A 27688-nucleotide genomic window follows, 5' to 3' on the forward strand; every position below is an offset into this window, starting at 1 on the left:
ACTAGCAAGCATACATACTTCTCTGTCTTCTACATGTTCGGTACTTGATTTGTTGCCACATCTCAAGAGTCACTGGTACTGTAATTATTCACTGTCACAAATGGGGCTTATAATGGATGGGGAATAAGTATATTGCATAATTTTTGTTTGTTTTTGAGGTGAATCCAACTGTCTTTGTGAGACCTGGGTGTCATCAATTGGTTCTCTCCAAATCACAGAAAAAGTAAAGAATAGGAGACATGATCCTTTTACCCAACTTGTCAGTAAGGTAACACATGTGAAACAACATATTTGTGGAAACCATTTGTTCTCCTGATCGCCAACCTTATACCCAAAACAAGTGTGTGTGGTTCTTTACAGGAGGATTAAATTTCCTTTGAAAGTGTAACTCTCCTGCCATACAAAAAAAAAAGGAGTTACACTATATTCACAGGTACAAAGCATTTGAGCGTGACTAATCAGAAATGTTGTTAAACCTCCTCATTTCCTAGAGATGGATTTCTGAATTAACAGTCATGTTTGAGAATCCCTTGTAAATAAACATTTACAAATGCAGAGTCATTAAATCAAGTGAAATCACTATAACCAAGAAGTGTTACCAACAACTTTGGCAGAAGGTAAAGTGCCAAAAAACTGAGCCTGATGAGCAGAAACTTATTTCTTGTTTGAATACAGAACCCAGAATTATACTAAAGGACAGATTTATATTCTTTGTAGTCCTGGAAAATTAACCTGAAAAAAGAGCACGCTGATCAATAAATATGCACAAGCTGGAAATAAAGTCAATCGATGTTAGACACCCCAAATAACACTTAAACGAGTTTGGGATGTTTCTGGCTTGTGCTAAACATTTGAGGTCCAACTTTTTTCACTTATAACACAAAAACAATACATCCTACAGATAATTCTCAATGCATCAAAATCAAAGAGCGTAAAATTTCACATAGAATGACCTACTTAAAACTTAGATTCGGTTCAGCCATTTAGCCGCAATTCATCCTCAAAGATTGTTAATTTTTACCAACTTGATTGAAAAGAGTGTTATGCTCATGTTCCAATGTTCCAACACCTGTAACCCAAAATTGATCACTCTAAATAAAAAGTGTCAAGGATGAAAGTTGTTGAGCATCACTTCTGCATAAAAGCTTCTAAATTTCAAAATACACTCACGCCTTTGCAAAGATACAAATAAAAATGCGGAAGCATCTGTAGCACTAAATTCCTGCTAAGACATTTTTGTAAAGTCAAATTACTTCTGAAGGCCAAATCATCCACATTTATTGAAATATTCAAATTTAAGGGCAATTTAGTGAGGTACCTATTTACCTACCTATCTAGGTAGTTGGCTCTATTTGTTAATTTAATTAATTTAATTATTCAAGTAAGTAATTTATAGTGTTTTGCATTAATTAGTTGTGTTTGTGGTAATCATACAAGAAGTATTAACAAAAGGGAAAAAGAGGTACGGAAAATATTCAAGAGAAAAACAGCTGTAAGAAAGTGCAGTTCCTGTGGAAAAACTGAGTAGTGGCCCCTACAATCTAAGAAGTGCGAGTCAAAATGGATGGTGATCAAGTGCCTGTCAGTTCTGATAAAATTTTCTTCGAATCCCTTTGCATATGAAGTCACCACAACAGCTTGAGTCATACTTCATCTCTGAGCTAGCCCCATATCCTTAAACTCTTTTTGATGATGACAGAATAATGCACAAGACAAGAAAATCAGACCTATTTAAACTTCTCGGTCCATTCTTGGTGGGAGGTTCCTCTTACATCAATTTGGGTGGAAATACTGATTAAGTGTTTTCCCCCATCCTCGAAAAGTATGTGAACTACGTCAAAAAACACTTTGGGTCCAATTGCATGCTAGTATTTTAAGCACAACTGGAGGAGGGAGCTGAGAAAATCACAAAATGTGCCAAACATGCCCAAATAGCCTATGCTATGACATCCGCTTCTATTTTATTTGATGAAACAATGTCATCAACTATGCCAATAGACCATTTCTTACTAAACAAACTTAATACGGAACATCTTATCTCAATGTTGGCAGAAAAATTATATAATGAAGGGTATAAAGTCAAGCAGGTCTTTGGTGATGAAAACAGCTATCAGTATAGCCACAAAAGAAGTACTGGGGAGGACAGAATACCAAAGAATAGTGAAATGTTTCGACAAGGAATGCTCACTAGTAATCCAAGACAGAAATGGAGCAAGACAAAGAATTGCAAAGGAAAACAGCATGCTGGAAATCCCAAAACAAGACTAGTGGAGGAATACTATAGAGAGAAGAGGAAAATTGCGGATAAGTTAGGTAGGGTGAAGAAAAGGCAGTATAAAAGAAAGAAGATAGAGCAGGTGGACAAAATAAGGAATAATAATGAGATACAAAAGTTCTACGAAAGATTCAGAGGAATGAAGAGAGGATTTCAACCAAGAGTAGTCTTCTATAAGAATAGAAATGGAAACCTAGCTGAAGGTAAAAGCAAAGCTATGGGAAGATGGAAAAGTATTTTGCCGAGTTATTTGATGGAAAGGGGGGAGGGAACAGAGATGAAACCCTGAATGATGAGGAAGAACTGAATTTGGAATTAGAATCAGAAGTGGAAGAGAAGGAAGTCGAACCATCACACTTTGAGGAAGTAAAGACTGTAATTAAAAACTTAAAGAATAATAAAGCAGCTGGAAAAAATGGCATAGAAGTCAAATTATCCAAATTTTGGGGAAAGAAGATGAAGCCAGCTGTTAATGAATTTATGAACGAAATATGGATACAGAAGAAATGCCTAAGGATTTGAGCATGAGAATAATCTGCTTATTACATAAGAAAGATGAAAAGGGACAGGGCAGTGATTACCATGGGATTACTCTCTTAAGACACAATGTACAAGGTGTTTAGTAAGATTTTAGGCAGTCGGCTAGAATACCAGGTGAAAATGATACTGAGGGAGTATCAGGCTGGATTTAGGGAAAATAGGTCCACTATGAACCAGATATTTTTATTGAGACAAGTGCTAGACAACTTTATGAATATAACAAGCTAATGTGTCAGTTGTATATCGATTTTAAACAGGAATAAGGTTCCATAAGCATGCAGGATTTTAGAATCACACTAAAATTTGTGAGACTGACTGGAATGACAATGAAAGCAGCAGTCTGCACTGTCAGAATACAGCAAGAGTTGTCAGGAGAGTTCCACGTAGGGAGGGGCTGAGACAAGGAGATGTGATCTCCGGTCTACTCTTTAACTAAGCACTAGCGAAGATAATTTGGCAAATACCATCAAACCCAGGGGGAACAATATTTAACCATCAGGTCCAGGTGGTTGCATACACTGATGATGTAGCACTAATTGCATGTGGTATCAGGGCTTTGAAGGACAATTATGCAGCATTGGAAGGAGCAGGGTGGAGGTAAAGACTGGAAGTGAATATAGGTTACACAAAGTATATGACGATGGGACGTCCTGGTGGGGATAGAGGACAGACTTCAACAGAAATAAATGGGAAAGAGTACCAAAGAGTGGAAAAGTTTAAATACCTAGGCTTGATAATAACAGAAGATAACAGGACAGCAGCAGAAATCTAGAAAAGATAGCAAGTGGAAACCAATGTTACTGTACCATGCAGAATATATTCAAGTGCAGAAATATTAGTAGGAACACAAAAATGCAAATATATTTGACTACATTAAGATGTATAGTAATGTATGAGTCAGTAGGATGGGTGATGACCACAAAGGAGGAAGGGTGGTTACTGAGACGGGAAACGAAGATTTTGAGAAAGATACATGTGGCAATGAGAGTGGAAGGAAGCTATAGAATAAGGACATACACAGAACTACAGACACTTTTTGGACAGATGAATAATGCAGTGAAAATCAAGCAAGGAAAGAAAAGCCCAAAGGGCAAATGAGAAGAGGAAGACCTAGGAAAAGGTAGCTTGAAAATATTGAGGGGGACCTAGCAATATGAGTCAGGAACTGGAGAAGGAAAGCAATGGACAGAGAAAATGGAGGCAGGTAACAAAGGAGGCCAAGGTTCTACAAGGAGTGTAGTGCTGACCAGTAAGTAAGTAAGTACTAAAGTAAGTAAGTAAGTGTGGCTGGATACTACAACATAGCTGGTACCTATATAGTCCTACTTAAACTGGTTGCCATTTTACAGCGAGAGCCAGCAGTACACCGGTGAGAGGTTGGCATTATCGACTGCCACAGTGCTGCTACATCCACTGCACAATGCACTGTGCCTTCCAGTTCTCAAGCACAAAACTTTTCCAGATGCAAAAAATTCAACTATTTCAAGAACATAACCCTAGCCCTAATTAAAATTAAGAACACATTTATGACATGCTTTGAGACACTATAGAGCTGTATGCCATACATGACTTTCAGAAGTTTTACACAATTTCTGTGGGAGACAAAGACTTTAAAATTATGTTTTATTGTCATGCAGAGCAGAGTGCTAGGGTGGCTGGCAGCAGACACAACTAGTTGTGACAACATTGTCATGCCAACCTTGAACATCAGATGTCAACTAATCTAAATTGGGTTATAATGTAAAAGAGGGAATGTCATGTATGCCACCAATCTGAATCATGTAAACACTGGTGCATGTGTCTCAGATTTAAGTCCTTGTATGTAGTGTTCCTGATACAAAGATGGGGGAACAACAAAGCATGAGCCAAAATGAAAATGACAAAACTGCATAAAACAACTCTCCAATGCTGGCTGACATAACAAAGAGTTAAGAACACAGAATTCAGATACAACTCAATCTGACTGTCATCTAGCAAGTCAATGCCCCACACATTACAGTACACCAGTAGGTCAACAATAAGTGAAAAATGAAACCAAACAATTCCTTAAAAAACTAATATGAGTATATACAGCAGTGCCATTGCATTATGGAATAGTGCAAGGAATCTCTGTCTATGAATGAATCAAAATGAACCATGTTGGCCTATGACGAATGAGTGTGACTGGAGACAGACTTGTGGATGTAGTCTACAGGTGTGTATAGTGCTTGTACTGGAAAGTGGAAGATGATGGTGTAATCATGAGTTTCGATGTGAGGTCTTGGATACTATATGTAGCACATCATAATCTCACCACACAAGCCTGCACACACCTTCTTACAGCCTGAAACTTCCAGACATTAAAACTATGTCCTAGTGTGGGGCTTGAACCAGAACTATTGCCTTTTGTGGCCAATGCCCTTGCCAGCAAAGTCAAACCTTGATACATAAATGTTCACTTCATAACCTACATACAAAACTCAATGTGCATCCTCCTATATATCTTGTTGCACCAATACTCCTTGGAGAATGGATAGGATGAGAATGTCTTGAACACAGCAAATAGATTTTTTCCAGAACGAATGATTCATTTCACAGCATAGTGTTTGCCATAGCAAAAGAATAGGCTAAGGTGGGAAAGGAATTTGGCATTTGCCTTTAGCAATTTTGGGAAACCAATTAAAACTTAACTGTAGAAGACTGTATCTAGATTTGAACCTTGCTCCTGCCTTGAACCTTGCTCCTGCCACACATGTATCCACTGCCTTAACCATTTCATCACCTAACTCAATGTTGCTGTAGCGAACTTCCTCCCCATCAAATCCTTCCCCCCCCCCTCCCCCCCCCCCCCCCCAAGAGTGAACTTCTGTAAAGCCTGGAAGAGTAAAAGAGAGGTATTCACCAACTGAAGCTATGGAGGAAGGTTCCTGTTTAATGTCCCATTGGCATTACAGATGAAGCACTAGTTAGGATAATACCAACATAAGAATGAAAATGTGTCACATTCTCATCACAGAAACTATCCCAGCATTTCCCTTAACCGATAGGAGAACTGTGGAAAACGTAAATCTGCAATGCTGAGTGAAGATCCGAATTCCGCTTCTCACAAATATGAGTCAAACTTCTAAAACACTGTGCAACCTACTTAGGTTGATACTTTCAGGCTCAAACTATTGTCAGTTGAGCTGCCACAAAATGTAAAGATCTGAATTTAATTTCCAGTCTTGCACACAGCACCAGTCTGTTTAGGAGTCCTTACAGTGAATGTTTCCCTGTACCCAATCCAAAATCTTGCTGCATTCAAGAGGTGATGAAGCCTTTCCCTTATCACTTAACTTCCCTCTCAGAATATGCCACATGTCTTCTTCCTGTCCATCAGAAACAAAATTCTCTGTCCCTTTGTAAGCACTATACCAACTTTCCTTGTCCATCTGTCTTTCATTCTTATTTTCTGTGGCCATTGTTTTTTCCTTCAGTATTTCCTCTGCTGACTTTTTTTTTTTTTTTTATTCCTCATGCCTCTCCACATTGATTAATTCCTGCTCCACACTGGATTATTTCCACACAATAGTCATGTCTTTCTGTTAGCACACAATTACTCCAGTTTGACAAGAATGTTACATAATGAGAAAAATATCAACCACAATGGTAATACAACTATACAAGGCAGGCTTTCATGGTCAGCACTTGTATCCTTGGTGATTTTTGGTTATACATACACTAGGTTATGGTCTAAGGCATGTTTCCGTGTCTTGTGCTCCATCTCCTAATGTCGGAGACATCACCAGAGGTGATTATAAAGACTCGGACAGTAGTTTAAAGCTCAGCAAGCAAAGCTGTTTATAGTTACATGTACCCATGCAACAGTCAGGTCACGACATCATGAGAATGCTGCATAAGATCACAGAGTCACGTTGACTTCTGTTACAAAGCTTGTGTGTGGAATAGTTGGCACTGTTTGTTTTATTTAGCACTAAATCCTACATCTTGTCCAATTTCAATCTTCCTCCTTCTCCACTAAAATTGTTTTGTGCTTTTGAATTCCTATGGCCTCTCTGTACAGCCTAGCACAATGACAATTGGACCTCTATAAAATTATAGCATGGGGGAAATGAATTAGAGGACAAGCACTACTGTTGGTCTATCCTTGTTGCCCAGACAACATTTGCTCATATGTTCTTCAAGCCAGGTGTTAACAATTCTTTTACAAGTTCCTGTGTACACTCCAGGCGCTCCCAGGGGACCCTGCCTCGTTGAAGACAGCTTCAGTACCAGGTGCGAGGGGTTGTGTGCTCCGACGAAGTAGACGATTGTGCCGGTGGTTGCACAGCTATCGGCACGGTCACCTAAGCTGGAGTGATCTTCACAGGAGCCAGACAAAGTGTGACCCACAATGTAGGACAGGGAAGGCTATCAAAGAATAGTGAAGCTAGATTCCCTAAAGGAATAAACTTCATAAGAATCCTGGTTCTCCAGGCTGGGGGTTGATCATGAGGTTAGCAATCCCATATTGGAAAAAGGCATGCGATTATAAAACTCAAACACAGAAGCAGCTGGGCTTATGGTATTAATTGAATGACCCACGCAAGGGAAAGGACCACGCAAATGGAACACTGACACACACTTTGCTACTTGGAATGTGAGAAATTTGAACAAACCAGGATCTCTAAAAGGACTCAAAAGGAGTTTGGCCACATACAATGAATGTCAAGAGGATAGATCCATCAAGAAGGTCTACAGAGAAAATTTATGTGGCACAACGAGCAAAGGGAGACGATGGAAGTGATGGCTGGATTATTGGGGAATTACTTGAGAAAGATGAAATAAGAGATGAAGAAAAGGAGCAAAAGACTATCAAGACTGGACTGGGATCATCAGCAGGACCAAGGCTCTACAGGGGCTATAGTGCCAAGGAGTAACTAAGTAACTCATGCACTTAAATGTGAATTGCAGAGTAATCATGTAGATGTAGATGAAGTATGGCAAGCAGCAGGCATATATCCTTGTAGTATTAAAATATTCACACACCTTTATTGTCAGCTTACACTCTGTGTCTTATTAGCACCATGCTGTTGTGATCTGTGACTGTTTTTGTGAACAGTAGGAACACTTTTCCTTTAGGTGGCTGTTTTTCAATATAGGTTTCAGATTTTTGAGGATGTAGCACCCTACTTCTCTCTTTTTCAGAGTAGCCATTTCTTTCAGTTATTCTTAAATCATCTAGCTCTTCCTCCAAGTACTGTGGCTCACAGATTCTTTTAACCCGACTCCTCTTTCCTGTATGAAATGACTGAAATTTTTGTGAAAGCACCTATACATTTATTCGAGTGGGCTTGTTGTAGACATTACACCATAAAGTCATTACAGTTTTCTAAGAACACGTATATCCAAAAACGAAATCTGACCTCTTCCCCCCTTGTAGACGCTTTGTATAAGAAATAATATAATTTAAAAGTTTAGAAATTCTAAGAGTTTGTTTTCTCCATGGTGTCAAATTTCAGTTTTGGATCTACACATACATAGAAAACCTGACAGAACTTTGGGGTGTGAAGTCAACAGAAAGCCCATGCACACGAATATATACCTAAAAAAATGAATCATATCACCATACCAAGCACAAAAGGGGTGTGATTAAAACATTGATGGACCAGGCCAAAATAAACTGTAAGCCATAGTATTTGGATGAAGAGTTAGATCATTTAAGAATTATTTTCAAAAGAAATGGCTAGTATGACCTCATCAGAATATTGCCAATAAGATACAAGGAAAAAGAACTCATGAATCCACAGGGTCACTAAAACTTATGTAAATTGTTCAAATGGCTTTACCCACTATGGGACTTAACATATGAGGCCATCAGTCCCCTAGACTTAGAACTACTTAAACCGAACCAACCTAAGGACATGACCGTAGCAGCAGCACAGTTCCGGACTGAAGCGCCTAGAACCACTCGGCCACAGCAGTCGGCAAAACTTATGTAAATGCCACTGTGTAAACTCTAGTGCCCTAGTCTCTCTTTTACAAACTGTATTTCTTTATCTAGTCATTTTTCCATGCTAATTACCTGTGTTTCCTACAACTACAAAAATCAGCTTGACAATGTTTTAGACATACATAATTAATTAGAAGTATAACAAAAGTTAAATAATAATCGTTTTCCTCTGCATTGCTGTATGTGATACAGTTCAGATTCATCAAAGAGAAGTTATACTCACGAGCAACCCAGAACTTCGATATCAATAAACGCTGCAGCTAAAGAAATTAATTTCTGCTCTGGATATTTATCTTTATTGGCTTCTAGGAATTTCCTGCGCAGTTTCCAGTGTTCTGGTGGTTCAAGAGGGCTGTAATACTTCTCTGCAGCCCATTCAGTATCAAAACTCATGATTAATCCTATAACACAAAATAAATCAATGAGTTAAAATAAGCATGAAAGACAGCATAGGACACACACACACACACACACACACACACACACACACACACACACACACAACACACACATTGCGAAACAGACGTCCTTCAAAACAGCAGTTTACAAAGAGAAAAACAGGGTCCAAGATTTTTCTTTGTCTTTACCACACTTTTGCACTCCCAAACCATGGTCTTTCTCCCCTTCAATATTTAACAGCAAATTAGCCACAAATACAGAACAATCTACTGCTATTTACTTTTCAAAATAACTTCAAAAGCACAATTTCTTCCAAATTGCTAATCATAATACTAGAGGTTTTTCAAGCACCAAGGCACACAGCAAGATATCCGATTTTCAGCTGAAGTGAATGGAAACTAGTCTCAGCCACGCAATGTATTACATACCATTTCCTAGTGGCTTATTTAAATTATGATGATGATAATAGGATTGTTAAGATGCACAAGGCTGAGGCTTTTAACACCCAAATTAAAAATGCCTTTATGCACACGTGTGTGCCACTGCCTCTCCTCCCCCCCCCCCCCTTTTCAGTCTCTCTCTCTCTCTCTCTCTCTCTCTCTCTGTGTGTGTGTGTCTCACACACACACACACACACACACACACACACACACGGTGGTGGTGGTGGTGGTGGTGGTGGTGGGGGGGGGGGGGGGGGAGAGAGAGAGAGAGAGAGAGAGAGAGAGAGAGAGAACTGTTCCTACATAAATTCTTAAAATTGTTGCTTAAAACAGACACAGAGCTCATTAAAGAAGTGAGGCGCTCAGGCAAATCCATGTGGTATGCACATAACTGGATAAAAAAATCAGATTAACCAGCCATTTTCTGACAAACTAAAATCTTCAACTTATGAGGTTAAGTTGGGGTTAAGCAAGTCACAAAATATTAAAAGCTTTGCAACACGTCTCATCGGCAACTGAAATGGCAGGCAGGAACTTACTTATACTTGCTTCTGCTCTCACGTCAAGACAGAAAATGTACTCAGTTAAAATTTAGCATAAAGTGATTTGTTCATCACAGTCATTGCAAGCTGGAGGGGGGGGGGGGGGGGAGTCCTGCCCACGCCCTGGTACCACAAGAATGATACCTGCTTCCCTACTGTTTAAGTAGGGGCATATTACCCCATATTAATTTGATTATTTTCTCTGCTGTATAAACGTGGTGCATTTCTTAAGGGAACTGGAGTATAAGAGAAATTTTTTGCTTTGATGATGCAATTGCCTTCAGGATTCAGCTCGGCACTAAAAGCAGTAAACTGGTGGGGAATTCGGCCATTCCTTCCAGCCTCCTGACTATCTGCTGCAGCTAGCATGCACTATGTCCAATGCTGGATGATGAGCTAAAAAAAATGGAGTATTCATCCACAAATAGGGACTCCTGCCCAGGGTCCCTTAGTATGAGCTTAATACTCTTTATAGCAACTGAAAACAATTTCATGCTTAAAACATGACCCCGAAGAATACGGTATTCTTGTTCAAAACAATCACACAAGTCATTGCCAACACTGCATTAAAATTAGCATTGGGAAAATAAGGACTCGATGTATACTGGTTGTTGAATCCACACTGGTAGTGACTAAGGGGCTGTCTGGGTTAGAAAATCCAGGCAAGGTGGTGGTTGACCACAGTCTTCACCATGTAGCTAGTGAGAGCAAAAACACTACAAAAGTTCTGGGAAGCAAGTACAGCCTTCCCTACCACAATTCCTAATATAGTAAGATGATCTGTAACGCTGAACAGTTTTGATTGTGAGAGCAAGTGCTCTCTCACACCATCTGATCTAGGGTTCCCACGTGACATTATGAAACTTATGTGATGCAATCAGTCTCAAGTAATAATAAGTGCTCATATAATAATTCAACTATCACTATGTTTTATTATATATAAAAAAGATAATGTCTTGCAAATTTTCAAAACAATGAAGTAAATACTTCTGGTGTTACTCGACATGATTCAGTATTTGTATGGGGACCAGGAAACATAGATAGAATGCCCAAATTTGGCAACGAATAATTTTTTCACCCGGTTGATGTTTCCTTATTTACCACACAACTTAATAATTATGGTAAAAACAAATGGTATACAAAATTTAGTAGAGTCTGTGTAGATTTTCTACATTTCGGTTTTGCCTTACAGTTTCGAAATTCTGGTATCTTCAACGGTCAAGGATTTAAATATGTGGTATAGTTTTTGTGTATTGTAATACAAATAATTCAGCCCCAATCTATATTTAAATAATCCTTCCACAGTACAAAGGTTTTTCTGTTATGTCTTTGAAAAATTCTGTTAATTTTATTTTGCAATTAGGGTCAGAGATGGTCCATCTAGGGGTGCAACAAGTTCACTGCACCTGAGCACTAGCTCCAAGAGGTTGCTGGAGGCTGAGCACACCATTCATTAGTGAGCTAATTATTAACTTGTTCTCTCACAGCAACTAATTTACATATATTATTTTACATTTAAATATATCTAAAAACAAAGATGATGTAACTTATCAAACGAAAGCGTTGGTATGTTGATAGACACACAAACAAACACAAACACACACACAAAATTCAAGCTTTCGCAACCCACGGTTGCTTCATCAGGAAAGAGGGAAGGAGAGGGAAAGACAAAAGGATATGGGTTCTAAGGGAGAGGGTGAGGGGTCACTCCAATCCCGGGAGCAGAAAGACTTACCTTAGGGGGGAAAAAAGGGCAGGTATACACTCCCACAAACACACATATCCATCCGCACATATACAGACACAAGCAGACATATGTAAAGGCAAAGAGTTTGGACAGAGATGTATATATCGGCAGAGATGTATATATAGGCTGTATATATAGGCTGTTTCCTTCCTCGCAGGTGTCGCAACACACTCTTCTGCAATCTCTTGGAGAGTCAGGTCTTTGACTGGTACACACAATTTCGTTGACGTTCCTGACATAAGTGTTGTCAGTAGACGTCAAAGGGTGTCCTGAACGAGGGTCATCTTTAACTTTCATCCACTCCTTTTTAAACCGTGTGAACCATTCATAACATCAAGTATGGCTTAAGCACTCAACACTGCAGGCCTCCTGCATCACTTGGTGTGTGTCTGTAAAGGTTTTCTTGAGTTTCAAGTGAAATTTAATGCAGACATGTTGCTTCTCTAACTCTGCCATCTTTAAATTCGCAAACTGTGTGACCCAATATTCTACTCAATGGAGCACTGAACAATAACTAAGAGACATACAACAATGAAACTTCGTCCAGTTCCATATTAGACACAGGTGTGTGCAGGGATGCCAACACACCACTGGCGCGAAATTGCAAATGTTTCGGAATTTTCTGAGCAGACCTTGTAAATACAGAGATTACTTCTGGCTTTTCTAGGAGGAGGAGGAGGAGGAGGAGGAGTGTAGATTGGGTGGGCAGATTATCAGGACGGGTAAGGGAGTCCCGCTGATGGAAAGAAGCAGAAGTTGATTAGTATGATAGGACTCTTCAGACAAGTGAAAGCAAGTACAGTTTTGTTGAGACCAAGCCAACTGGATAATGGAGGGATATCAGTACAGTTAGGTGGAGATTAATACTAATCCAGTTTTACACACTGTGCAGCTTCTTAAGTGGGGGGCTGTGAAGCAATCAAGATGAAAGAACGGAATTGTGATACAGGAGAATGAACACACAGAAAAAGTTGACAAGAATAGCAATGGAGCAGATGCAAGAGAAAGAGGGATACAATAGTTGAGTTGGCCTAAGAAGATTCCTGAGAGTCGCAGTAGGTCGGGCACTATAGCTTCACGCATCTACCTTAACTGTTCACATAACATGATTTTGTACATGTCTCTATCGCAACTATTGGGACTTTGGCTAAACAAACTGATGGACCTGAAGATGAAAGAAAGGCATTTTTGCGATCACAATACCTTAGGCTGCATTTACACTGCAGCCTCACTGTCAGCATATTGCTGGTTGTGGAGGTGTCCCCAGTCACCGAGAGCACTTACCCTGCAGGTGTTCACATCAGTAACTGAGTGCATTACTTGCAGTGGTGTGAAGTGAAAACAGGACTGCCACCAGTTTCCCCAAGTGAAATTCCCTGATATTTCCTTGATTTCCAGACAAGTTTTAGCATTTTTTCCTTAGAAATTTTGAGATCTCAGTGGTAAGTTAAGACATAAGCTGACAATCTGTCTTTGCAGTTATGCTACAAGAAACAATAGAGCAAACAAGGAAAAAAGCTTGCAAGCAGATGGCATTTCCTGATGTGAGCAAATATCGTAAGTGCTAACATCAACATATTTTGTAATGAACAATTTTTGGATGGAAAAAGCAAGCCAAATGGTATGTGTGTTTCATTAAGACCACTGATTTTATTTTATTTCAATAAAACGGAACACATTTGGTGACAAAAATATGCATTTCCTTGGAGTCGCAAGACAGATTTAAAATACCTTCACTGATTTAAGAAATAACCACAGAAAAAAGTAGGCCTCTTGAAAGATGTGTATAAAGTGGAACAAAATTGGATAAACCAACACTATAGGTGACTGCAAAGAAAATATTGGTTCTACTATGTTCATTTTTGTCAGTTATTGCCCACTGTGTTAACCTATTATTTTACAGGTATTGTGTGATTTTTCTTTCAAGATATATATGAGTATGTAGTGTACAAACTCCCAGCAACTGACAAGTTTCTTCTTTTTATCTTCCATACTATCTAACATATAAAGTACTTCTGAAGTGCCAAAATGTACTGGAACAAATAAAATGTCTATAAAACGTCACACTGTACAAATGTACTTGCGGTGAGACAGCCACAATTCCTGAAATCCATCGCCCATGGCCTGCTAAGAATCACTGCATTCACAGGTCCATGGATACACCATGAAAATCCAATGCATTATGCCACACCCAAACAGACCCGGCCCACAGGCAGATTGATGTGACTAGATCTGACGGGCAGGGCCTGAACATTACTGGGAACCGAATAGCACGCCCATCCATTATAGATACCTGCAGAAATGTCCCGTGGTTTTGGTCTGTCACGGAAATCCTCTCATGTGGCCAGTTATTCACGAGCCACAGACAGCATATTGCTGAAATGAAACCACGGTGCTCAATCCATGCAACAGATAACTTGTTCAAATACTCTGAGAATCAGTAATAATGACGATAGGTAGCAACTCACTGTAAAGATGATTGCTGAGCCGCAGACAGGCACATAGAAAAGACAATCACACTCTCACAACTAAATTTTCAGCAATAGTTTTTGTCAGAAAACGAGAGCACACACACATTCACACAATCACTCGGACACAACTCATGCACACACGACTGCCATCTCCAGGTGCTGCGTCTACAGTCTCTGAGAATCAGATCCAAACAAATCATTCTTCATGCCCCCCTGCTTCTCGTCAGCAGCTGCTAGGCTAGCGGCAAGAAGTGGTGGCAGCACAAACTGCAAGCTGAAGGGATTGGTAGGAAGGGAAGAAGCAGTAGTAATGGAGGAGTACGGAAGCGGCAAACGTACTCAGCTGCACCCAGCTAGTGACGATGCGTGATACCTCAGTAAACAAACCATTTCATCTACTGAGATAAAAACGAGGTTTTTCCAGTGTCCCCCCCCCCCCCCCCCCATATTGCTCTGACCACATATGACACATCTTTCAAGTCAATATTTTTATGATTTTTAACAGACTTTCTTCTTCGTTCCCTTCTCTTTCTAACAATAGCTTATGTAACAATTCTTTTCTGTAATACAGTTTGAAAGTCTCAATAATGTCTTGATCAATGGGCTGTAATATTGAGTTTACATTAGGTGGAAGGAACATCACTTTTATGAACTCTTTCTTTTCATTTAATATATCACACAACACATGTGTTGGTGTGTTGTCAAGGAGCAGAACCGTTTTCTCCCTCTTGTCATTCACTAATTGGTTAGTTTTTACAGAGGATACAAAAACTCTGATAAAACATTTGGTGAAAACAGTACTATTCATGCAGTCAACCTTTAGTGGGGTCTTAACAGTAGGTACTGCAGACATACTACCATGTTTGAAACAACACTGTTTATTACTTTGACCAACAACAAGCATAGGCAAATGGTGGTTACCAGTAGCTGAAGCAGTAATATGATCCTCACTTATTAAGACCAGGTGGTACTCATTCATGATGCGAAGCTAAAGTTTTTCTTGGCAATTTTTTCCAATTTCGCACAGTTTTATCAGTATTGTAAACGTTTTCATGAGCATAATTTTCTTCTCTCTACGACAGTTATGGGGAATCAAGATTACTGGAAATATACAACTACCATGAAGATGCATAACATGGACATTTAGCTTGTGGTGAGGTAAGTGAATTAGTTCACTTACTATGAATGCCGGATAGCATAGAGCAGCAGACAGAGAAGAGGGGAGGGGAGGGAGGGAGGGAGGGAGGGATAGGGGGTGGGGGGAGTCCTCCTCTCTTCTGAGGGGTGTGAAGCAGCTGACCACACATGCAGCTACAGATTCTGTTACAACACATTCAAAAAAATCTTCATAATTAATACATTGCCATTCATAACTTACACTGTTCAGATGCATATGAAAGTACTAGATACTGTGTTTGGAAATGTTTTTTAATAGTTTCTGTAAAAATCGAAGCCTTCAGTAAATTTTTTTGAGGCACGAGATATTAAAGCTACAAACCTGTAAATTTGATAGCAGAGGTATGTTACCTAAAATCGTCACTCTGAAGTTTCCAGTGCACTATTTTTATTAATTTTCACGTTTCTCCTGAAAATGTAAAATCTGACCCAGAATAAGCAACAATGTGACACTGGACACACCCTCCCCCTCCCCCTTAAATATTGGTTGTGGAGACAGATTTATCTGTACTGTAAGCACGGTCCAGGTTAGGTTAAGAGATGATAATCTGGTTGCAAGCTGGCAAAGCTGACACATGTGAGTGGCAAATAAAGGCTGTGGTAACAGATCGACTTGTTGGGTATCCTAGTGCTTATGTTCACATCGTCTTTCAATTTACTTTGCAATATTTAACACACCTCCGGAGAGTAGGTTGGTTGGTTTGGGGAAGGAGACCAGACAGCGAGGTCATCGGTCTCATCGGATTGGGGAAGGACGGGGAAGGAAGTCGGCCGTGCCCTTTGAAAGGAACCATCCCGGCATTTGCGTGGAGCGATTTAGGGAAATCACGGAAAACCTAAATCAGGATGGCCGAACGCGGGATTGAACCGTCGTCCTCCCGAATGCGAGTCCAGTGTCTAACCACTGCGCCACCTCGCTCGGTGCCCTCCGGAGAGTATTTTAATGCACATTAGATACATATATCACATATAAACTGTGTAAAATGAGAGGGTGGGTCTACTACGTAACTTTTATCCAAAGTACTGTACATTATTTACTCCCCTGGGGTAAGATGGTAAGCAGAAATTTCAGCACCATATCCCAATTATAGATTAATAAAGAGGCACCAATTTTTAAAGTGGCAAGTTGAGAAAAGAATACCTATGAGTAGTTTTGTTAAAAAACTTGTAGAGGTTGTAATTATTTAACAGGAGACTCCAAATTGGGTCAGTGTATTTTACAAACCATTCTCTATCACAGAAAAAATTACTATTAAAATAGAATCTTTATTGGGAAGAATATTTGAGATTTGTTGTGGAGTTTGCTTTTGATTAGGCTGTTGGAGGTGGTGACAGTGGAAAGTCGAGTGCTGTCCGCACTGAATGATAAAAGCGACACCATTACAGACAGAGGAATCAGTCCTCAGCAGTCAGTCACTGTGAACACTTTGTGATGGAAGCAACGAGTGCATAACCGTAACCTTTGTTATTGGTGGTGAACGCAAGATTCGGATGGCTGTATACGGAAAAGACTTACGTATTTGCAAGTGAGACTATGCTAGTAGCCCACGAATCTGAACTTTTGTGTGTAATTTATGAAAATATAGAAAAACTATACGGTATTACTGGCACATTCTTTTTGGTATTCCTCAGTTTTTGTTTGCTGGCTGTATAAAAAGAATCTATGGTGGGTGGAGCATGAGACTTGCCGCTTTACGGATAAGCAAAGCTACCTCTGACTAAACCGGCTGATGTTTAGTATGACAGGAACTATTATTGACAGAACTTTAGAAGGATTTTCGAATCTGAATGATGGCAAATGCTGAGGGAAAATTAACAACCTTATGGGCTTTACTGTTTAGTGTGTTTCATCAAACATAACTGATCATAAATGGACATTTCAATGGAACTGAGTCATGCTATCAAAACTGGTGCCTTGTCTGAAAATTAGTTTGAGGAGATACTTAGAGAACTAACTCGTAAAGATAATGTCTTAGACTTCCTAGCAACAGACAGACTTGAACTTTTCGAATCGTTAACATAGTGGAGACTATCAGAGATCAGCCTTAGGCTGTGATAGCATCTATGATTATGGATATTACAAAGAATGTTAAGAAATGTAGGAAAACATTTTTGCTTAGCAAGAGTGACAAGATACAAGTTGCAGAGTATCTGAGTAGTCAGCATCAAATATTCAGTGCTGAGGATGAAGGTGTGGAGCAAAAACCGAAAAAATTCAAAAGCGTCCTTCAATATGCCTTAGACAAGTATGTTCCAAGCAAGGTCTTAAGGGAGGGAGAAAGACCCACAGGGGTTTAATAGCTGTGTCAGAAAACTCTTCTGTAAACAAAGAAAACTTCATCATGGATTCAAGAGAAATTAAAACCTAGCTGACAAACAAAAGTTGAACGAACTGAAATTTAGCATAAGGAGATCAATGATAGAAATGTTCAATGACTCTGAAAGTAAAATTTTATCAAACAATCTGACTAAAAACTGTTGGAGGTTTTGATTTTACATAAACTGTTTATGAGCATTACAAAATCATCTATTCAGTCACTCTGTGCCCATAATGGTAGGAAAACAGAAAATGACAGAGAGAAGGCTGAAATTCTGAATTCTGTCTCAGAAAATTGTTTCACTATGGAAGATCGTAATACAGCCTCTCCTTTCAATCACTGTACAAACATCAAAATGGCAGATATTGAGATGACCGATCGCAGAATAAAAAAAAAAAAAAAACCACAATTGCTTTGTAGTGGAATGAGATACCTGTAACATTCCACACAGGCTACGCGTAAGAACTTGCTCCCCTTCTAGCAGCACTTTATTGTGGGTCGCTGGCACAAAAAGAGGGTACCTAGCAACTGGAAAAAAATTAGCATTTTTAAGAAGGGTCATAGGCCAGGTGCACATAATTATAAGCCTACATTTATGACATCAATATGTTGGAGAATTGTGGAGCATGTTTTATGCTCATGTATTATGATGCTTTGGAAAATGGAAATCTCCTCTACAAAAATCAACATGGATTCTGCAAACAGAGATCTTGCAAAACTCAACATTCTCTCTTTCTCCACGAGATCCACAGCGCTGCAAACACTGTTGATCAAGTTGATGTCATGTTCCTTGACCTCAGGAAGGCATTTCACACTGTCTCACAATGCCATATAGTGAAACAAATATGAGTTTACCAAGTATCACACCAGATTTGAGACTGGATTTAAGATTTCTTGCAGATAGAACTCAACACATTGCTTTTGGTGGAACAAAATCGACAGGTATAATATTGGGAGTATCCCAAGGAAGCATGAGAGGACCATGCCGTTTCCAATGTATATTAATGATTTAGGAGAATGTGTTGGAAGCTGTTCACAGATGATGTGGTTGCCCGTAAGAAGGTAGCAATGGCAGAAGACAGTAACAAATCACATAAGGACCTATAGCAGATTGATGAATGGCACAGGGTCTGGCAGCTGACCATGAACGTAAATAAATGTAACATAGTCTGAATACATAGGAAAAGAAGTCCACTATTGTACAATATGCTACTGATGACAATTTCCTGGGAACAGTAAATACTGTAAAATATCTAGACGTATCTATCCAGAGTACCCTTAAGTGGAGTGACCACAAAAAAGAAATAATAGGTAAAGTAGATGCTATACCGAGATTCACAGGAAGACTTTTAAGAAAATGTAAGTAGGTTTGTTTATTAGTAAGTAAATCTTCTGCTACCAGTCACGATTTTTCTTTATTTTACTTTTCGCACGACGCGTTTCGAGAAATAATTTCCATTTTCAAGTGCGTTTTTTGTGTGTATTAAGCCATTTCTTTTGATGTTGTCAGTGTGTGTGACTCTGCTTCATTTCGTTGACTTTTCTGCAATATATAAGAAACACGCGAATTTTTTAGTTGGGTATCAATTCTTTTTGTGAAGTTATTGGCGAAATTTAGAAGAATTTGTACTTACAGTTTTCTAATGGTCCATTTGTGCAGAGTCTCACACACACTAAACATCACACATAACTTGTTGTACACTTTACACATAGGAAATATCTTATGTAAACAAAACAGTTACGAAGATCTTCTTACAGGTAGTCCACAGAGATAACATTATAGGTCTTCCACGGATTATATGTTTTTGTACAGAGGTTATTTATCTTAACAATTTGGCTCATAAATTACATATATTTATTTTACAATTGTGCTTATTTCTATGTTTTACTTTTTTTATTTAAGTATATTATCAAAACATCTGAAGAAATTTACTTTCAAGTTTTTCATTTAATATTTTATCTTAACATTTTCAGTAATGTGAATATATCTCCAGTTCTTCAAGTAAATCCATTTTGTGTCCTTTATGTAGTCAGTGGAGTACTTTGACATTTTGCTCTATTTTTCCAAATGGGTGTCCTGTATTATGTGTGTGTGTTGCTATTGCTGATGTAGTGTGTGTGTGCTGTGTGTATGCTCTAATGTGCTCTGTGTACCTAGTGTTGAAATTTCTGCCTGTTTGTCCTATGTAGAACTAGGGGCACTCCTGGCATGTTACCTTGTACATTCCAGAGTCTGAATATGGATCATGATTACACTTTATACACTCCTGGAAATTGAAATAAGAACAACGTGAATTCATTGTCCCAGGAAGGGGAAACTTTGTTGACACATTCCTGGGGTCAGATACATCACATGATCACACTGACAGAACCACAGGCACATAGACACAGGCAACAGAGCATGCACAATGTCGGCACTAGTACAGTGTATATCCACCTTTCGCAGCAATGCAGGCTGCTATTCTCCCATGGAGACGATCGTAGAGATGCTGGATGTAGTCCTGTGGAACGGCTTGCCATGCCATTTCCACCTGGCGCCTCAGTTGGACCAGCGTTCGTGCTGGACGTGCAGACCGCGTGAGACGACGCTTCATCCAGTCCCAAACATGCTCAATGGGGGACAGATCCGGAGATCTTGCTGGCCAGGGTAGTTGACTTACACCTTCTAGAGCACGTTGGGTGGCACGGGATACATGCCGACGTGCATTGTCCTGTTGGAACAGCAAGTTCCCTTGCCGGTCTAGGAATGGTAGAACGATGGGTTCGACGACGGTTTGGATGTACCGTGCACTATTCAGTGTCCCCTCGACGATCACCAGTGTTGTACGGCCAGTGTAGGAGACCGCTCCCCACACCATGATGCCGGGTGTTGGCCCTGTGTGCCTCAGTCGTATGTAGTCCTGATTGTGGCGCTCACCTGCACGGCGCCAAACACGCATACGACCATCATTGGCACCAAGGCAGAAGCGACTCTCATCGCTGCAGACGACACGTCTCCATTCGTCCCTCCATTCACGCCTGTCGCGACACCACTGGAGGCGGGCTGCACGATGTTGGGGCGTGAGCGGAAGACGGCCTAACGGTGTGCGGGACCGTAGCCCAGCTTCATGGAGACGGTTGTGAATGGTCCTCGCCAATACCTCAGGAGCAACAGTGTCCCTAATTTGCTGGGAAGTGGCGGTGCGGTCCCCTACGGCACTGCGTAGGATCCTACGGTCTTGGCATGCATCCGTGCATCGCTGCGGTCCGGTCCCAGGTCGACGCGCACGTGCACCTTCCGCCGACCACTGGCGACAACATCGATGTACTGTGGAGACCTCACACCCCACGTGTTGAGCAATTCGGCGGTACGTCCACTCGGCCTCCCGCATGCCCACTATACGCCCTCGCTCAAAGTCCGTCAACTGCACATACGGTTCACGTCCACGCTGTCGCGGCATGCTACCAGTGTTAAAGACTGCGATGGAGCTCCGTATGCCACGGCAAACTGGCTGACACTGACGGCGGCGGTGCACAAATGCTGCGCAGCTAGCGCCATTCGACGGCCAACACCGCGGTTCCTGGTGTGTCCGCTGTGCCGTGCGTGTGATCATTGCTTGTACAGCCCTCTCACAGTGTCCGGAGCAAGTATGGTGGGTCTGACACACCGGTGTCAATGTGTTCTTTTTTCCATTTCCAGGAGTGTATTATGTATTAGTTTTTGTTGCAGTTTATTAGATGCAGAAAACCCAATTCTTACCCTGTGATTTTTGAAAACATTTGCAATCTTCTGTGATACATTGCCTATGTATGGGATACTAGATATACATTTGTTTTTCTCTTTTTCTTCTGTGGTACAGTTTGTACCTGGGTTTTTCTTCACTTTGTCTAAGATTCTGTCAACCATGGAAGCATTGTACCCATTGGCAACTGCAATCTGTGTTTATTTCTTGTTGCATATTTTCTTGGTTCAATGGTATTTTTGTTGCCCTATGCAGCATAGACCTGTATGCTGCCTGTTTATGGATATTTGGGTGACATGAGGTTGCAGGGATTGTGGTGTCAGTCATTGTGTTTTTCCTATAAATTTTGAATGTGCATGTGTGTTGTGTCTTGTAATATTTAGGTCTAGAAAGTTGATACTTTTATTTTGCTCATGTTCCACTGTAAATTTAATTTTTTCATTTAGATTATTGAAATGATTTAGAATGTCTGTGATATCTTTGGTATCCCCTTTCACTAACAGCAGTGTGTCATCTACATATCTCCTATAAAATTCTATTTTCTTTAGGCAAGGTTTTTGGCTGTCAAATAATTTTTGTTCTACGTGATTTATGTATATGTCAGCTATGGTACCGGATATACATGATCCCACTGCTAGGCCATCTGGTTGTTTATAAATGTTGTCATTAAAGGTAATGTAGTTGTACCTTAGGGATAACTGAAGGAGTTCCATAAATTCAACAATCTCTGTGTATGAAAGTTTCTTGTGTTGCATAAAGTTCTTTTGTATTACTGTTGGAGCTTCTTTTATGGGTATGTTTGAATAAAGATTGGTGATGTCAAGTGATATAAACTGTGCATCTTGGGGGAGTTTTCTGGTTCTTAGTTCTTTAGCTAGAATCGTGCTGCTTTTTATGGAGTATGTTGTTTCATATGTATAATTTTTCATCAGTATGTTATTCAGTTTTTGTGACAGTTTGTATGCCGGGCTATTTACAGAGTCGACCACGGGACGTATCGGGTTTCCATTTTTTGTGTATTTTTGGCTGTGCTCTTAGGCGTGGTGCTTTTGGATTCATACATGTAAGGTATTTCTTTTCAGTCTCTGTCAACAGGACATGTGTGTTCTTTAATTGCTCCTTAACTTTCTTTGAAATTGTTTGGTTGGGTCTTTTTCAATGTGCTGAATATTATTAGCAGCAAAAAATTCATTTGTTTTGTCTATGTATTCTTTTTCTTTCATCACAACTAATGTATTACTTTTGTCGGACTTTACAACTATTGACTGGTTGTTTTTCCAGTTTATTATTTATAGATTTTAAAGTTTTTGAATCATTTATTGTATATTTAGATCTAAACTTATCTTTATTCATTTCTTTCTCAAGAAGCTTGCTTACTTTGTGACCTATTGCTGCTTTTGTATTTGAATTTAATTTTGCATCATCTGCTGCACTTTTAGTTGGAGCTATAACCTGTTTCAGTGTATGGTTGTTGAGGTAAGGCTTTACATTGTATTTTAGTCCTTTTTGGAGTAGATTGTTTTCTCTTTGGTTGAACTTTATGTCTGTGTTGTTCACCATTCTGCTGTAAAATGTGTGTATGCTTTTGTCAGTTATCTCAAGGCTGGATCTCTTATCTTGTTTGGATGTCAAGGTCTGTAGTTTCTTGTTATGTGTGTTGCAAATGGTCAAGTACTCCTTGTCGACTATGTCTTGGATGTGTCTGCAAATGCTGTCATAAACTGTGGATTCCATGTTGTTTGCTGCTTCTATCTGCATGTAAGTAGCTTTCTGTTTGCTAAGTCCTTCTTCTTGTGTAACTGCCTTATTTCGGTTTTCAATCAGAGTTTTTCTGCTTTGTGTTTTATAAGTTTTGCTATGCTGCTGCTAGAACATATTTTCACTTTTATGTATTTCGGAATTATGCCCAGTTGTTGACAGTGCTTGTTGAATCTTATGCGTGCAACTGTTTTCAGTACTTTCATTTTGAGGTTTTTGTATTTATATATAGCTTTCATTGCCTGGCTTGGCACTAACAATCTGATTTAATTATTATAAATGGTTTTTGAAAGCCTGCGACTGTAGAAACAATAGATTTTACTTTTCGCACGACACGTTTCGAGAAAAATTGTGACTGGTAGCAGAAGATTTACTTATTAATAAACAAACCTATTGTTTCTACAGTCGCAGGCTTTAAAAAACCATTTATAATGGATCAAATCAAAATGTAAGTAATTCACTACTGAAGTCACTTACAAGCGACTGAGATACTAGATTGAGATTCACAGGAAGAATCTTAACAAAATGTAGTAATTCACTGAAGAAATGGCTTACAAAGCGATTGTTTGACTGACTCCTGAGTATTATTCATCAATCTGCGACCATTATCTGGTACAAATGACAGAAGAGACAGAGAAGTTCCAAGGACAGTGCAAAGATGCTCAACAAACTCAAATGGCAGAGGCATCGTGCATAACAAACATGTTTACTATTGAAATTTCGAGAGAGTACTTTCTAGCAAGAGTCAGACAACATATTGCTTCTTCCCACATAGGTCTCGCGAAATGATCACGATGAGAAAATTCAAGAAATTAGAGCTAATACAGATGCTTACCAACATTCACTCTTCCTACACAACACTGGAGAGTGGAACAGGGAAGGGGGGAGGGGGAAGGAATCAGTGGCATCAGTAGTACTCTGCTACACACCAACAGATGGCTTGCAGGGTATTGATGTACACAGTATACGTAATATGAGAAAAATTTTCTCACTGTCTCATACCGTCATTTATTAAGAACCTTTCCGCTAGCGGAAACTGAGATACCAGCAAACAGAATGCAGACTTCATGTTACTTTTTCTGATAATTTTCAGGTAACCTATATGAGTGGTTTACAGGCCCATGTGTAGTTGGCTAAAGACTGGTATTTGCTGTTGAGATTGATTTTTGTTCTTGTTTTGTTCTGTGAAACGAAAATATTGAAGTAATGTCTAGTGATACGATCCAAGAAAGTGATAGGAAAAAATTATTCCATCCTTCCATAAGCCAAATAAAGTAGTCTAAATTTAGTATCAAGTAAATGAAACAAAATTTTTAGCATACGGTGCTAAAAATTTACATCATCTGAGACAGACATTACTGGCAAAATAGGTGCTCCATCAATGACTTATGCACAGTTGATACATGACATAACTGCAGAATATGCTACGTTTCATACTTGAGGAGTAACACTGATTCAACAGTGAGAATTGTCTGACAACCTGTCAATCTGAGAGTCCCCCCCACCCCTCTCTTAAACTAGATACAGTTTTCGCTAAATAGACCCAAAAAAATGAGATGATTCTCATGGGTGCGGAACATGTCAGAAATTATAACATAAAAAACATAAAACATTTGAATATAATACTTACTAGCCTAATCACTTGTCAGAAGATTGTCAAAATAGGTGAATACATTACAGTAAACTGGAACTGCTACTATTTACGAAATTAATATGCTGTGAGAATGAAACATTGTTATGCCCCATTAATAAATTTATCATAGACAAAATACCTAATTTTGACTTGTAACCAAGTACTGTCAAAACTGAAATCTAACAGACATTTTTACTTAAGCTGGTGTATCAGTACCTGTTAAGATATTCATCTAGAGCGTAAAAGGAGTTGTCCATCAAAAAGTCTTGCAAACTCTATTTAAATTGTGCTTTATCTGAAACCAAGTTTTTAATGGTTACTGGCAATTTATTGAAATTGTGTGTTCCTGAACATTGGACCCCTTTTTGGACCAAGGTAAGAAATTTTAGGTCTTTATGAAGTAATTTTAGGTCTTTATGTAGATCGTTCTTATTCCTAGTATTGATATTATGTGTTGAACTATTGGAAACAGATACATATCACTTGCAACAAATTTCATTCAGAAATAAATACACTAAGAAGCAGAGGTTAGAATACAAAGTTCCTTGAACAGGTTTCTACATGATGTTCTTGAATTTACACCACAAATGATCCTTATTACATGCTTTTGGATGCTAAAAACTATTGTTTGGTTTGACGGGCTACCCCAGAATATGATCCTGCATGACATAATAGAATGAAAGTAAGCAAAGTATGCAACTTTTTTTTAATTATATTTACATCTCCTACATCTGACATAATTCTCACTGCAAATACAGACTTCTTTAGGCACTTAAGCATTTTGTGGTATGCCCCTCCCATTTGAATATATTATCGAGTTGTAGCCCCAGAAATTTAGCACTGTCAACCTCTTCAATCTGCATGTCTTCATATGTTATACACATGCTGGAAGGAAATGTCTTACATATAATGGGTCTTTTCAAAGTTTAATGACAGTGATTTAGCTTTAAACCATTTTTTAATGTCAGTGAAAATTTGATTAGCGACTATTTCTAAATCTGGACTTGACTTGCTACTTATTGCAACGTTCGTATCATCTGCAAACAAAACAAACTTAGCATCTGGCAACGTAACAGACAAGAGGTCATTAATATAATCAAGAAAAAGCAATGGGCCCAAAATGGAACCCTGATGAATACCACACATAATTAATTCCCAATCAGATGAAGACTGACTGCTTACTGCACAGGTATTTCACGATGACACCCTTAGTTTCCCGTTAGTTAGATAAGACTCAAACCATTTCACAACATTGTCAGTGATATTATAATGCTCTAATTTACTTAAGAGAATGCTGTGGTTCACACAAGTAAAGGCTTTTGACAGGTCACAGTAAATGCCAGTAGACTCTCATTAATTATCTAATGAATTAAGTACATTCTCACAGTAAGTGTAAGTAGCTTCCTCTGTGTCAGAACCCTTAAGAAACCCAAACTGTGACTTGGGCAATATACTATTTGTAGTCAGATGCTTAAGGAGATGCTTGAACACAACCTTTCCAAATATTTTTGACAAAGCTAGCAAAAGTGAAATTGGTAAATAGTTTGATGGTATCTCTATCCCCTTTTTGTAAAGAGGGTTAACTTCAGCATCCTTTACCCAGTCTGGAAATGTTCCACTGATAAGACATTGATTACACAAATAACTTAAGATAGACCTCAACCTGCATGACTACTCTTTGATCAACTTTGTTGATATGTTATCATACCTACGAGAATACTTAGATTTTAAGGATTTTATGATGGATGCTATTTCTTTGGGAGATGTGAGTGTGATTTCCATATTACTCAAGTTGTTTTTAAAGACTGATCTCAGATAGTCCATTGCACTGTTCACTGAACCTGATAACCACAAGCTGTCAGTAACAGAAATGAAGTACCTGTTTAAGAGGTTTGTAACACTACATGCACTTTTTACCAAAGTCTCATTTATTTTTAAAGCTATTTGTTCCTCTTCCTTTTTGGCCCTAACTGTCTCTGTCTTCACTATACCCCCTACTGTTTTTACTTTGTTGTCCAATGTACATATCTTTTTCTCATAATAAAGCTGCTTCAATTTCTGGACCACTTGCTTCAATATTTTGCAGTATACTTTGTAATGCATTATAATACTAACATAAGAGCTGTTCCTAGATAGCAGATACAGTCTCCTTTTCGTACCACATGATATCTTTATTCCTTGTGTAATCCACGATTTATTATTATTTCTTTCTTTTCTCAGATGTTATGTCTGGTCAAAAATGGAAAGTGACAAGAAACCTTGATCAAGCGTGACTTCCTTTTAACTGTACGGTATATGTTATATTGCATTTAGGAACTTTCGGGTAATTGAACATGTATCAATAATTACGGATTTCTGTAGTTGTATATATAAGTTTGGATGTAGCTGTATTGCATTGATGTACTGGTGGATATTGTGTGGTATGACTCCTGTAGTTGATAGTATAATTGGTATAATGTCAACTTTATCCTGATGCCACATGTCCTTGACTTCCTCAGCCAGTTGGATGTATATTTCAATTTTTTCTCCTGTTTTCTTTTGTATGTTTGTTGTATTGGGTATGGATATTTCGATTAGTTGTGTTAATTTCTTCTTTTTATTGGTGAGTATGATGTCAGGTTTGTTGTGTGGTGTTGTTTTATCTGTTATAATGGTTCTGGTTCCAGTATAATTTGTATTCATCATTCTCCAGTACA

At 39.0% G+C, this 27688-nt stretch overlaps 1 protein-coding gene across 2 annotated transcripts in view; it reads right to left on the reverse strand.

Moving 5' to 3' along the window:
• Window positions 1-27688, reverse strand: part of LOC124555731 — a 139748-nt gene that overhangs the window by 94914 nt on the left and 17146 nt on the right. For both annotated transcript variants that reach the window (XM_047129752.1, XM_047129753.1), the window contains one exon: window positions 9010-9187. In XM_047129752.1, coding sequence (XP_046985708.1) covers window positions 9010-9179 — 170 coding nt within the window. In that variant the 5' untranslated portion in view covers window positions 9180-9187. The remainder of the gene's footprint in view (window positions 1-9009; window positions 9188-27688) is intronic.

This window comes from Schistocerca americana, chromosome X (genome assembly GCF_021461395.2).
Source record: "Schistocerca americana isolate TAMUIC-IGC-003095 chromosome X, iqSchAmer2.1, whole genome shotgun sequence".
Classification (NCBI taxonomy): domain Eukaryota; kingdom Metazoa; phylum Arthropoda; class Insecta; order Orthoptera; family Acrididae; genus Schistocerca; species Schistocerca americana.